Source organism: Hydra vulgaris, chromosome 11 (genome assembly GCF_038396675.1).
Source record: "Hydra vulgaris chromosome 11, alternate assembly HydraT2T_AEP".
Taxonomy (NCBI): domain Eukaryota; kingdom Metazoa; phylum Cnidaria; class Hydrozoa; order Anthoathecata; family Hydridae; genus Hydra; species Hydra vulgaris.
The window spans coordinates 24,617,501-24,631,640 of record NC_088930.1 but is presented as its reverse complement, the minus strand read 5'-3'; the positions used below and the strand labels follow the sequence as shown (position 1 = coordinate 24,631,640).

At 27.0% G+C, this 14,140-nt stretch overlaps 1 protein-coding gene across 1 annotated transcript in view; it reads left to right on the top strand.

Moving 5' to 3' along the window:
- The first annotated feature begins 1,496 nt into the window (after nt 1-1,496).
- Nucleotides 1,497-14,140, top strand: part of LOC100198922 (zinc finger SWIM domain-containing protein 8) — a 41,064-nt gene continuing 28,420 nt past the window's right edge. The window contains exons 1-2 of the mRNA XM_065810530.1: nt 1,497-1,753; nt 9,607-9,847. Of these exons, the coding sequence (XP_065666602.1) occupies nt 1,535-1,753; nt 9,607-9,847 (460 nt within the window). The 5' untranslated portion in view covers nt 1,497-1,534. The remainder of the gene's footprint in view (nt 1,754-9,606; nt 9,848-14,140) is intronic.

The window sequence follows — 14,140 nt, the reverse complement described above, 5'->3', positions numbered from 1 at the left end:
GCCAACAGATATATTACACGAGAAACAGGAAACTTCAAATTGCCCATAAAAGAAAAAAAAAAAATTTTCGAGATTTTTAATTGTGTACTATAGCCCCTATTTATATAACATCATAATACCATAAAATATAGAACTTACTAAATTGGATAGTCCTATTGCCCTAAAGAAAAAACAAAAATATCTCATAATTAACGAAACCAATTATATGGATATGTAGTAAATGTAAAAGAACAATTAATATAATAAAATGTAATAAGAACAGTTTAAATTATAAAAATAGATAGATAAAAACAAAAGATAAAAAAAAAAAAAGAAAAAGAAAAATACGGCCCCAGCCGCAAAAGAAGAAAAAAGAAGAAATACGGCCCCAGCTGGAAGAAATGAACTAATTACAAGAATGCGTGAGGCATGCTTATCTATTCCTAACGTTAACTTATCTAACTATTACACACACTGCGAAAGTTTTTTCGAAGCATGAAAAAAAAAAAAAATATATTAAAATAAAAAACAATATACAACAAAGTTAAAAAAATATACAACAAAGTTAAAAAAAATTAGTTTATATTAAAAAATGATTTAAGTAGTGTTTCTTTGCAAACACCAAAATGCTATAATTAAATTTTTTAAGCGCACTAAACTGCGATTACTTTTAATTTTGTCGGTTTAGTGGCTTATGTTAAAGACTTTGCGTCAAATTATCTCATTTCAACATATTTGTTGTATGTTGGCTGGTTTGGCGCTAAGTCATCCATATAATAATGATTGTTGTAAAAAAACAAAAAAGAAACTTTCGTAATTATTTAAGACTCGTATACATAATTAAAATAAAATGATGTTTTGCGTGTATTCTTTTACGCATGCGTTATATGAAAAATGTAAACATCTCTAATCTGCGATAATATAATTATGAATAAATGGAAAAAAGTTGTTTCAACAAAATCAATTTTAAGATTTATACTATTGTACCCTATAACATATGCTATTTTATCCTATAATATATCACCTATCAATCTATGAAATTTTTATGTACGGCTTTGAATTTAATACGAAATTGTTTTGGGTTATACTTCTGACATCATCGTTAAAAGATTTTTATATTTTTGTATTATTCAAGTAGTTATTTATTTTTACAATACAAAATATATTACTATTAGCAATACTAATATTAATATATTAATACTTATAGTAGTAATATACTATTGGTATTAATTTTTTAATATTATATAGTCTTTTATAGTATTAATAAATCTATATCTTATAATCTTAAAAAGTTCCTTTTATTATAAAGCTTAAATGATTGCAATAAAGTTTTATATAACAGTATATAAACAGAACATTTAATATAGTAACACTGAAAAAATCTGCTTTATTTAAAAATATTTTTCTTTTAATCTATAAATTTTAATAATAATTTTTTTGAACGAATGATAGTATTTATATTTTTAAATATTTAAAAAATATTTATTGTTATTCTACATATAAATTTAAATAAAATTTATCTTTGTTAGATGTAAACATAAAGTAAAATTAAATTATGTGGATGGTCCAGCATGGAGAAGTAGATAATGGAAATATTAGAGAATATGGTGGAGGAAGTGATATGGACATTGTTTCTTTTGAAGATAGTGAACAGTTTGAAGAAGGCGATTCAGGTTGTTCATGGGTTTCAGAAACAGAGCAAGTTCTAAATTGGTCAGGATGGAAGCGTTCATCTCCAACTCAAATGGTTGAAAGAAACCCATCAATTTTTGAAGTAAAAGATGTTTTTGTCTTTTTTAAAGATATATTTAAAAGTTAAAAAGTTTAGTATACATAAAAATAAGCTTTAATAGTAATAAACCAACTTTATCATAAAACTTGTTACTGCAGTTGAGCATTTTAAGTCAAATTTTTTGTAGTTACACTACAAATATTCTACATCTTATTTGAACGTTTCTCTCAAGCATTATCAAAAACCTGAACAAAACTTTATTATATAAAATTTTATTAAGAAAAAGTTTATTTCTTATTTTTCTGGTCTTAATTCCTCTGATTTTGTTTTCAGTATATAACTTTTGATGATACATAACAGGTGATGCGGAAGTTATTGGACAAATCTGAATATTTTTGTGGTTTTATGTGTAAGCATAAACATTCTATAAAATATAAACTTTATTATTTGAAACACAATTATTTAAAATGAGGTTAAATGAAGCTGAACCAGAATCTTTTCTAAAGCGACTCAAAATGTTTTTTTGTAAATAAACCTAATATTAAAAAAAAGAAATCGTTTTGTAAAAGAAAAGATTTGTTCGAAGTACAATATATGATAACCTAAAAAGACTTGAAACTGTTCAATCCTTTTCTGATAGAAAGCACCCTGATTGTCCAACATCCTGGACTCAAGAAAAAAAAGCTGAATTAACAAGACTTATCAACAATCAAAAAGGGGTCAGTTAGAGAAAAATAGGTTTTAAATACAATGTAAATCAATTGACAATTGATTGTCAGTTAGAAAAAATCAATATTAAATATAGAAAACATGAATAGACTCCAAAATACACAATAAAACAACAATTAAGACAAAGAAAAGACACAGGAAATTAGTTAACCAACTCCATAACACAAAATCGCTTTTAGTCATCAATGACGAAAAATACTTTTGTTTTGCCTGGAAATTCTGGATACTACACAAACAACGAAGAAACATGTTTAGAAAGTGTTCATTTTATAGGAAAAGAGAAATTTTCAAAAAAATTATTAATTTGGATAACTATATCTGACCATGGTATGTCCGAGCCATTGTTTTGCACTTCCAATTCTGTAACAATTAATTCATCGATTCTATATTTGTAAATATTTAGAAAAACAAATTCTTTGATTCTTCCACAAGTATCATGGAAATTTTAACAATTTAATTTGGCCAGATTTAGTAAATTCTCATTATTCTAAAGATTCTCTAAATTGGATGGACCAATATGTCTATTACGTTGATAAAGAATCCAATCCTCTGAATGTGACCAATTGAAAACTTTTGGGGACATTTGGCACAGAAAGTTTTCTAGAAAATTGGCAAGCTTCAATAGAGCAAGTTTTGATTGATCGAATTAAATTAAAACTACAAGAAATCAATTTAAATTTTTTATAGTTGCTTATGAAAGGTATCAGAGCAAAATTGAGATCAATTGCAGATGGTAGTGTTTTTTCATTTAAAAAATAAATTATTTTTATTAAAAGATAAATGTTTTATTTTAAAAAAATATAATAGTTTTTTTTCATTTATAAATAAGTTATTGACGTTTTTATTTTGTCCGATAACTTATGCATCACCTGTTATGAGCAGTATTTTGATTATTTTCAGCAGTTTTGGTTCAGGCTTTGTTTTAATAATTACATTTAACTTCTATTCTCATTTATACCTTTTGGTCTACTACTTAGCATAAGGGTATTTTTAGTGAAATGCTTTATGAATTCTAGCCTTTAAAATAATATTTTAAGTTCAATTGATTTTTGCTTTGTATTTAGGCCTAGCCTGCACTCAATTTCTCTTTGTTCTCCTTTAGGTGGTCCAGACTAGATCTAACTAAAACTTTTTATCTTATATTTCTTCTGCCCAGACACGCCTTATCATTGCACTTACTTATTACTACCTTAAGGCTGATTATAATTCTTTTTGTGAAATAAAATCAAGAGATCATGCAAAAAATGTTGTCTGCTACTGAGGTCCATTTACTTTTAGGTTTCATAAATCTCTTATTTTATCTGAGAAGTTAGTTTTAGAGAATTGGAAAGTCTAACATTTCATCTGTCATATCTAGATCTAATTTTATTATCACTTCTGAAGATAAGCAAGACTTGAAATGATTTCTCCTTTGATTCATCTTTCGATTCTAATGACCAGACTCTTCTTGTTATCCCTAAAAAACAGATTAATCCACTGTTAAACATCCAAATTACTCCTGCTTCTGTTGCTAAAGTTATTTTCCACTTACACTTCTGTACTGCTTTTAGTCTTGACACAATCTTACAAAAGTGTTCTCCAGAACTCTTTTTATTCTTCCTTAAATTTCTTAACAAGTGCTTAACTGAATCTTCTTTTCCCGCAAGGTAAAAAATGGCATCTGTGGTTCCAATTTTAAAAAACTTTTGAGATTGCTCTGACCTCTCTCACTAGTGCTCAGTCTTCATACTGTTATGAGTAAACTTTTAATATATCATCTTAAGTCTTAGGTGTATTTGTGAAAATTATTGAAAAACTTCTTACAACAGTAATAATGTATGCCCTAAATATATGAAGCTTTTCTTTGTTTTCTGTAACCTCTGGGATACCATAAGGTTTCATTCTTGGTTCTGTGTTGTTTCTCATTTATATAAATGATTTCCCTTATTATCCACAACTTTATGCTCCAGTCTTGACAAAATTTTTTGCTTTGCAGTGACTGTTAAATTTTAATTCAAACAAAACTCAGTTGTTTACTGTTAGTTCTTATTGAAATATTGTTGATATTCCTGTTTTGATGAATGGGCTCTTGCTAAGTCTTTTATGTATTCTAAAATTATCCTCCACTACTCACCTCTCATGGAAACCATGTATACAATCCATTTCAAAGTTGCTATCTACTAAGGTTGTTCCATCAACTAAAACTCAATTTCATGTGACTTGTTATTCAGTAACGTTGCATCCATTTACTGTAACTATTTCTTTATGCTACTTTGAAATTCTCTGGTCTTCATTATATATATGTAGATATATATATATATGTATATATATATATATATATATATATATATGTATATATATATATATATATATATATATATATATATATATATATATATATGTATATATATATATATATACATATATATATATATATATGTATATATATATATATATATATATATATATATATATATATATATATATATGTATATATATATATAGATATATGTATGTAGATATATATATAAATATATATATATATATATATATATATATATATGTATATATATATTATATATGTAGATATATATATGTATATATATATATATGTATATATATATACATATATATATATATATATATATATATATATATATATATGTATATATATATATATATATATATATATATATATATATATATGTATATATATATATATATATATATATAGATATATGTATGTAGATATATATATAAATATATATATATATGTATATATATTTTATTTACCTATAATAATTGATATTAAATTTTAAAATTAATACAATAGTTTTTTACCTATAATAATTGATATTAATTTTTAAAGTTCTTTATAAGTCATAAATTAATTCGATTAAAATGTTTTAAATAAACTTGTAATAATTGATATTAAATTGATTAAAAGTCAAAACACACAGCTAAATATTGTACAAACTTTTTTTGCAAATGCAAAAAAAAGAATCTCGCGGGGAACTCAAAATTATGACGTGGCCCCCACAATCCTCTGATCTCAACCCAATGGAGTTACTATAGGAATAACTGGATCGTGAGGTAAGAAAAGAGTGTCCTACATCAACAAATCATTTGTGGTCAATTTTGCAATGAGTGTGGAAAAATAATAATATAAGGGTGCCCATTATATCAGTGAAATTTTTTTTTTTTGCAAATGTTAAAAAAAAAATACTGCAAGAACTTGATGGTTAGACTGTAACTTTGCGTCTGTTATTTGATAATTCGCATCACCAACTGAGATAAATTTTTTTTTATTGCTTCATAATTTTACTGCCACTTCTTAAAAATAAAATAATTAGTTAGTCATGAGAATAACTAAATTTTTCTAAAATTGCGGATTTGCTTAAAGAGAGTTTTACAATATCACAAAATTGATAATAACTGCAGGGATGAACCCAGACCTGTTTTAGTACCACTGAAGTGGTATGGGCGCCCAAAAAAAGCGTCCAAAAATTATTTTGTCTTCCTTTTGTTTTTTTTATTAAAAATAGAAAATTTTTTTTTCACTTTTTAATGCAGTAGTTTATAAATAATTTTCAGTTTATTTTAGCTACTTCATTTTTTCTTGCGGACGATAAAATGAATTAAAAAGCTATTGTTTTTTACTCGTAATTATGTGATGTAACTGTTCTTCGGTTACTGACTGAATATTAGTTTTATAAAAATGAATGTCGTTATGGAACATAATTTTAAAAACTTATTTCAAAATTTTATAACTACGGCATGTATAAAATGTTTGCTTTTTCAAAAGATTTTAAAATATCCTATCAGAGTTAAGTTAACTTTTGTTTGTTGGCAATTAAGAGTGAACTGCTTTTAATAATAAATGAACAAAAGTAAAAATATTTCAGTCTTAATTATGCAATTTTCATTAAAGTATGACGCAAATTTAATTTTGGAATGAAAGAACTTTTGATCTTTAGCTTGCTATTTTAGTTCATCCAAGGAAATTGTTATACTTTATATTTATTTATTCAGTCATCAATAGTTATTATTTACAAATTTATTGAAATCATGTAAAAACAATTTGTGGTTTATCTAAAATGCATGAATTTATCTAAAATGCATGAATTTATCTAAAATGCATGAATTTATCTAAAATGCATGAATTTATCTAAAATGCATGAATTTATCTAAAATGCATGTTCTAGTTATTGGTGGAGAGAAGCAGACATTTGCAATTCTAACTGCGGCAGCCAAATTGAAAAGTGTGAATAAATTGTACCTTTAAAGTCTACATTTAAAACAGTTAAGTGATGGTGCGCTTACTGTGGTAGTTAATAAGGAATTCCTGTTTTTTGTAAAAATTTATTTTCGAGTGTTTTAGAAGCAAATGAACAAAACTAAGACTTGTGCATTAGAAAATAAAAACTTTGGAAAATAAGGGACACCCTAATATAAAAAAGTAGGTGTTATTTGAACATTAATATTCATTATTAAAACAGATTTTGGAATTTGTGTTTAAAATGAGTTAATGGACATTTCTCAGAAGAAATGTGCGTTAAGTTGATTGATAACCTACTGAAATAAAACTAATTAAAAATTTATCGCGATATCATATGTATTGTCATGGATGGTGCTTCGGTTATGAAGGAAGTGGGACAATTAATGCCCATTGACCAACAACTTTGTCTAACCCATGGAATCCAATTGGCTGTGGTTGACATCATGTACAAAACAACAGTTGTTGAATCGACAGATGATTATTTTGAATCTGATGAAGATAGTGCTGGTGAGATTTCAGATGAATATAATGAAGACTATTTAGATGAATTAAGAATTTCTCAGAGCTCACCAAATTCAAATGAACTTGCAAATAATTTGGCTCCATTGCTAAGCAAAAATAGAAAAGTTGTAAAGCTGTATAGAGGATCACTGACAAAAAATTAAATCCTTCAAGTTTATGTAAAAACTAAACATGGTAAAGAACTGTCAATAATATAAGATAATAAGATCAGATTGAGCAGTTTACTTTTTATAAATAAAAAAATTCCATACAAAAAGCCGTGGTTGACTTAAATTCAGCTATTAACATTACATAATCTGAATTAGAATTGATATTACCAACAGTTTCTATGTTGCTATAAGTGAAATTGACTGTTGAGTCTTTATGTCGGAGAGATGCTAATCTTCTATCAGCTGATACTACCTTGGCATTTATGCTGCAAAACTTGGGCGTAGTACCATTAAGTAACAATATGAAGTTCTCTTTAATTAAAAGAATAAAAGAAAGAGGCAAAAATTTGTCTTACAATTTCTTCTTAAAGGAGATCAAACCCAAAATATTTTTGGTTCAGATTGGATAAAAGTAACTAAACTGCTTACTTTAATTGTGCATCTTATTCAGCAGCTTTCTTTGGTCCAAGCTTAAACTACAGCATTGTCATCCGAAACAGGTGATGACGAAGATACCATAGTGTGCAAAGACGAACCTTTGAGCTTGACATTACAGTAGCAGCTGGGCATGGCCATAAATAGTAAGATGAAAATGAAAACGGTTCCAAAAACAAATTGAAATATTAACAATTTGACTAAAATGATGCAAAAAGATATTTCTATATTTAAGGAAGATGGTACACGTGGTACCAACTTAAAATTGGTATACGATTATATTTTAACTATTCCCTGAACAAACTTTCTGAAGCTTTTAGGATACATTATGTACAAAAATTTGATCATCTTTAAATGACGAAACTTTAAATAATTTGTGCTTTTTATGGGCTTATTTCAATAATAAATAATTTTTTTATGTTTTTTTTTTTTTTTTTAAATGAAATAATTTTTATATATTATTTTAACTTAAACAATAAAGTTTTGGAACCGTTTGTTTGTTGCTTTAAGTTTTAATTAAAGTTTTTTTGAGTATTTGTAAATACTGATAATAATACCGGTATATTGGTTTTCACTAAATCTAATACCGAAAAATGGTAATTTTTAATCCGGTATTGGAAGCCCTATTTATAGCAATGTTTTTATAATCAAATATATACAAGTTATATATATATATATATATGTATATATATATATATATATATATAAATATGTATATATATATATATATATATATATATATACATACATATACATATATATATATGCATATATATATATGTATATATATATATATATATATATATATATATATATATATATATTATTTTTATCAGCTTTATACTAGTTATATATTATATATCTTTTTTTATTATTATTGAGTTTGTACAATATATTATAACTCAAATATATTGTACAAACTCAATAATAATAAAAAAAGATATAATATATAACTAGTATAAAGCTGATAAAAATAATATATATATATATATGTATATATATATATATATATATATATATATATATATATATATATATATATATATATATATATATATACATATATGTATGTATATGTATATATATATATATATATATATATATATATATATATATATATATATATATATTATTTTTATCAGCTTTATACTAGTTATATATTATATATCTTTTTTTATTATTATTGAGTTTGTACAATATATTTGAGTTATAATAAAAAATGGAAAGCCTGAAAATGTTGAAGAACTTATGATCTGCAATAAGAAAAAAATTCAACAAGATTTATCAACTTGGAACCTACTAACCTTAGAACAGGGTTTTTTACCCTGGTAAAATTTGGAGTCCTGGAGTCCTTGGCGCTATTATACATAAGGACTCCGGGTTCAAAATTTAGTGTTCTTCAACCTGAAGTTCTCAATTTTTTTCCCAAATGTAGTTCATAAACCTATTTACATTTTTAGAGCTCTTGGATACCAAAAACCATGAAGAAATAGTTGTTTTGTGGCTTTCCCATCTGGAGTCATTTTTGTGATTCCAAATTCGATCCCTGGTTTCCTTGATATTCTCTGATAAAATCCCTAAACAACAAAACCCTTTAACAACAAAACCACTAAACAACAAAACATCACACACAAATAATAAACATAGCAATAATAGTAGAAACATTTATATTTAAAGAAAACATAACTCCATCAATAAGACATTTTTGTTTATAATATTTAGAAATATTAATTAATTATTTGTATTTTTTTTCTTGCTTAAAATGACACAATGGTTTTATTTAAGTTTCCTTTTTGGTTAAGGTTTTATCATTAATGGAACTTTGTTCAAAAACAGTAGCTCTTAACTATCCGTTTGAAATTATTGAGCATCACAAGCGACCTATACCTGAATCACTTCAACTAAGAATTGCATTCTGGTCATTTCCTGACAGTGAAGAAGAAATACGTTTATATTCTTGTTTATCTTGTGGCTCTAAGGAGAAGTACAAGTTAGGTGAAATCCTTGCAAAAACTGGCAATGTTTGTGATGTCCTTCAAATTGGTGGGTTATTTTTAAATATTTTTAATTATATTAAAAAAAATATATGTTTAAAGATTTAGCTCTTTGTAACTTAATGTCTTATTGTTTTTACATGAGATAATGAAATTATTTTTTTAATAATAAATTTATATTTTAAACAAGTAAATTTAAAAACGAGTTTTTAAAACCCAATGCTTTTATATGTTATTAAAACACAAATTTTGCAATCAATTTTTTCTGATATTACTGTTTTATTATATTAACATTTGGCTGTATGCGTGTGTATAAAAACAAAAAACTTTCAGAAAGATTCAGGTCTCAAACCACAGACATTCCGTTTATGAAGTCAACATCTTATCCAAATATGCTCAACGCACGTATATGTATGAAAACAATCAATCTACTCATTTTACAAATTAATATTCTTTTTCCCATATAAAAAATAAACTTAATTATAAACTAATAACTTAATAAATTTTTCATATAAAAAATAATTAAAATTAACTAAATTAATTGGCTTATTACAAAACTAATTATTGAATATTGTCATCAAACAAGAGTATGTGTGCTAAATTTGAAGAAAATCTATCATCAGGAAGTGACTCAAAAATTGATTGCAAGATTTGATTCTCACAAACAAACACGGCGAGTAAATAAAAGCATTGGTAATAATTTTAAACATTGAAAAGGTTTTTTTTTAATTAAGAAGACTTTAAGTTAAAACTAAATGTGTCAAGATTAAAAGTGTTAAAATTAAATTCAAGTTAAAATTAAATGAATCGGTGTATGTTAAAAGGACGGAAGTCCAATAATGTAAACTTTTGGGAAACTAAGAAAAACTGCATTTTTCCCTGTATTAAATTTTTTTTAATGCTTCAATAGTTTATTTTTGAATAGGATAATGATTTTCACCTACAAAAAAAAATTATTGAACCATTAACATAAATTTACTACAGGGGAAAATGCAGTTTTTTTAGTTCTCGAAAGTTTACATAGTTGGACTTCTGCCCTTTTAACATTCACCAACTCAAATGTGTTAACTTTTTTAATAATTTGATTTATATATGTAAATTTCATATTTACATATATATATCAGTCTATACATAAACACAATATACATACATATATATATATATATATATATATATATATATATATATATATGTATATACATATATATATATATATATATATATATATATATATATATATATATATATATATATATATATATATATATATATATATATATATATATACTATATAGTATATATATATATATTAGGGGTGTTCTCATAACCACTGGAAAAAATTTTTTTTCTCTGATCTGAATGCACACTAGTTTATTTTGTGCCAATTGGCATTAAAATTTACTGTGCAAAAGATAATCAAAATAAATTAATGTTTAGAGGTTGCTCAATGGCCTTACATATAGTTTTACAATAATAGCATTACGCCTTAAATAATTTCTTAATTTTATCCCATGTTCAATTTAGATAAAATATTAAACAAATTTGATGTACCATTGTCTTTTATGAGCTAACTTCTTTAGTCATGCGACAAGCAGCCATCTTGTCATCTGATGTTTTTGATTGAAAAACATTTTCATTAATTGTAATTTTTCGCTGAACAACTGAAATATTTAAAGATTTTGAGGTTCTTATTTATTTTAATCCTATAAAATAATAATTATAGCTGTTATGCCAATTTCTTGTTTTTTAGTGCTAAATATTATTGGGTGACTTACTTTAGTGTTTGTAGTTTTGTAATACTTATGATTTCATCACATTCATATTGAATTATTGATCACATATTTTAAATTATGTTTGCAAATTGATATTTAATTTCTCAAGTTGAGTTTAATTTGGTATCATTTAATTTTAGCTTGTTGCTGAAAATGAGTGAAAAGATAAGTTCTTCAAATTTTCCTTTGACACGTAATCGAACTGCAATATGGTTAATTGGTCAACCTGAGAAGAACCTACCAAACAATGTCTTTCCAACGATGGTTGATGTGTTAAGAACGTTTTTCCACTATCACAAAGCATTGAAACAAACAGTTCCAGCCAGTGCAAAAGCAACATCTAATGGTTTAGCTCGCATCTGGAAAAAAGCAAGAATTCCAATGACTTGCCAGCCTCATATTGTATCAAAAGTGAAAGCATGTGTTGATGAATATAATTTAATTAAAAAGAATAAAGGAAGAGCTAGTAAGTCACAGATTGCTAGAGAGAAAGATTTTAGTATCAAATTAGATTTACTGTTTGACATTTCACACAAGGATGCAAACAAGCTAATTAAAATTGATAAAGATAAAATATTTCTGGAAGACCAAAAGAATGCTCATATGATGAAGATGGCTGGAGAAGATGTAAAATTATCTCAACAAGAAAAGCGAACAGCAGAGCCTCAACAAGCAGAAACAAAAAGAAAGCAGAATAAGGAAGAGTAAAGACAAAAAGCAAATGCTGTCCTTACCCCTAGCTGTAGCCACTTTAGTCTTGATTGTGATAGTGATAGCAAAGCAACTGAAGTCAGTGACATTCCTGATGACAATGATGATTATGAAATAGAAATTCCGATTTATCATGAAAAACTAGTAACCCAATCAACTGACTGTGAACAAAGTCCTAAAAATAAAAAGCCACATATTCTCACTGAAATTTTGCCTTCTCCAAATGTATCATCCACACTTGATTGAATCAATTTATCTGACCAAAAATTCACTATATTGGCAGCTGCAATTGCTAGAGCAAGTGGAGAGGACCTCCAAAGTACACCATTATCAAGATCAACAGTCCGCCGCAAACGCATCATGCACCGTTCATCAACTGAAAATCATATTTGGCAGAAATTTATGTCAAGTGAGAAACAACATATGGTCGTCCACTGGGATGGTAAGGTGATGAAAATCCAAAGTTCGATGTTGATAGAATTGCTATTGATGTGACTGGTCATAATCTGGAGAAAATACTGGGTATTGTAAAGATATCATCTGGCACTTGACTGGCACAAGCAAAAGTAACCTTCCAGTTACTGACCATATGGAATTTTGCAAATTATATCGTCGGTATGTGTTTTGACACAATAACGTCAAACACGGGTTCCAAAAATGGTGCGTGCATTTTGCTAGAGAAGTTGATGGAGAAAAATCTTCTCTACTTTGCTTGCCGTCACCATATGCATGAAGTAATTATTGGGGAAATATACTCAGTTTTGCTTGGTCCCAGCAGTTGGCCCAACATAGCTCTATTTGAACGATTTCAGAAGTATTGGTCAAGCATAAATCAAACCAATTATGCTCCATTAGATGGCGCTCATCTTGCTGAACCACAGCTTCAGCAACTTAGATCAGAGGCTGGCTGCTTTCTGCAGCCTTTCTTATCAGATGACTCTTCGTACTTACCAAGAGAAGACTACAAAGAGATGATCGAGCTGTGCCTTTTAATTTTGGGTTTTCCGTTATCAGACTATGCCACCAAGAAGTATCGCTTTTGCATGCCGGGAACTAATCACATGACTAGATGGATGGCTAAAGTCATCTATTGTATGAAGATATACCTCTTAAGAAATGAATTCAAGCTGACTATGAAAGAACAGAACAACTTGTGCGAACTTTGTATCGTTGCTGCTCATATCTATGTACCGGCATGGATTGCCTGTCCAATTGCAAGTGATGCTCCAGCAAATGGCCTGATGCTCTTCACAAGAATTAAACAATATTCAGAGATCAACAAGGTCATTTCAAATGCTGCTATGAAGAAGCTTCAAAATCACACTTGGTACCTTGGGTCAGAAATGATTCCACTTTCATTATTTTCTGACAGGGTTTGTGACACAGAAAAAAAGTTGATTGTTGAAGCTATGATTCAAAGTGGAGCTGATTGGAGTGTCAGGGGTATAAAGTGTCCAGTTGCAGAATTAAACAAATTGGAAAAGAAGCAACTTCATGAGCTTGTTACATCATCATCAACTGGTGTTTGCAGTCACTTGGTCTTGATGTAGCCATTTTATCTGGAACCGATCCAAAGACCTGGGAAGAAATTGCTGAATTTCGTTATACTAAAGCAATTGTTAAATCTGTCAAAGTTAACAATGACACTGCTGAGCGTTCTGTTGCTCTTATGATCACATTTAATCAATCCATCACAAAAACTGAATCTGAAATGCAGAAGCTAATACAAGTTGTTGATGATAACAGAAAACGCATTCCATATTGCCGCAAAAGCATCTTGAAGACTTAAGCCACTGTTGCTACAGACTAAACTTTCGATCTTGTAGTGCAACATTTGAATGGTATTTGCATTATTTAAG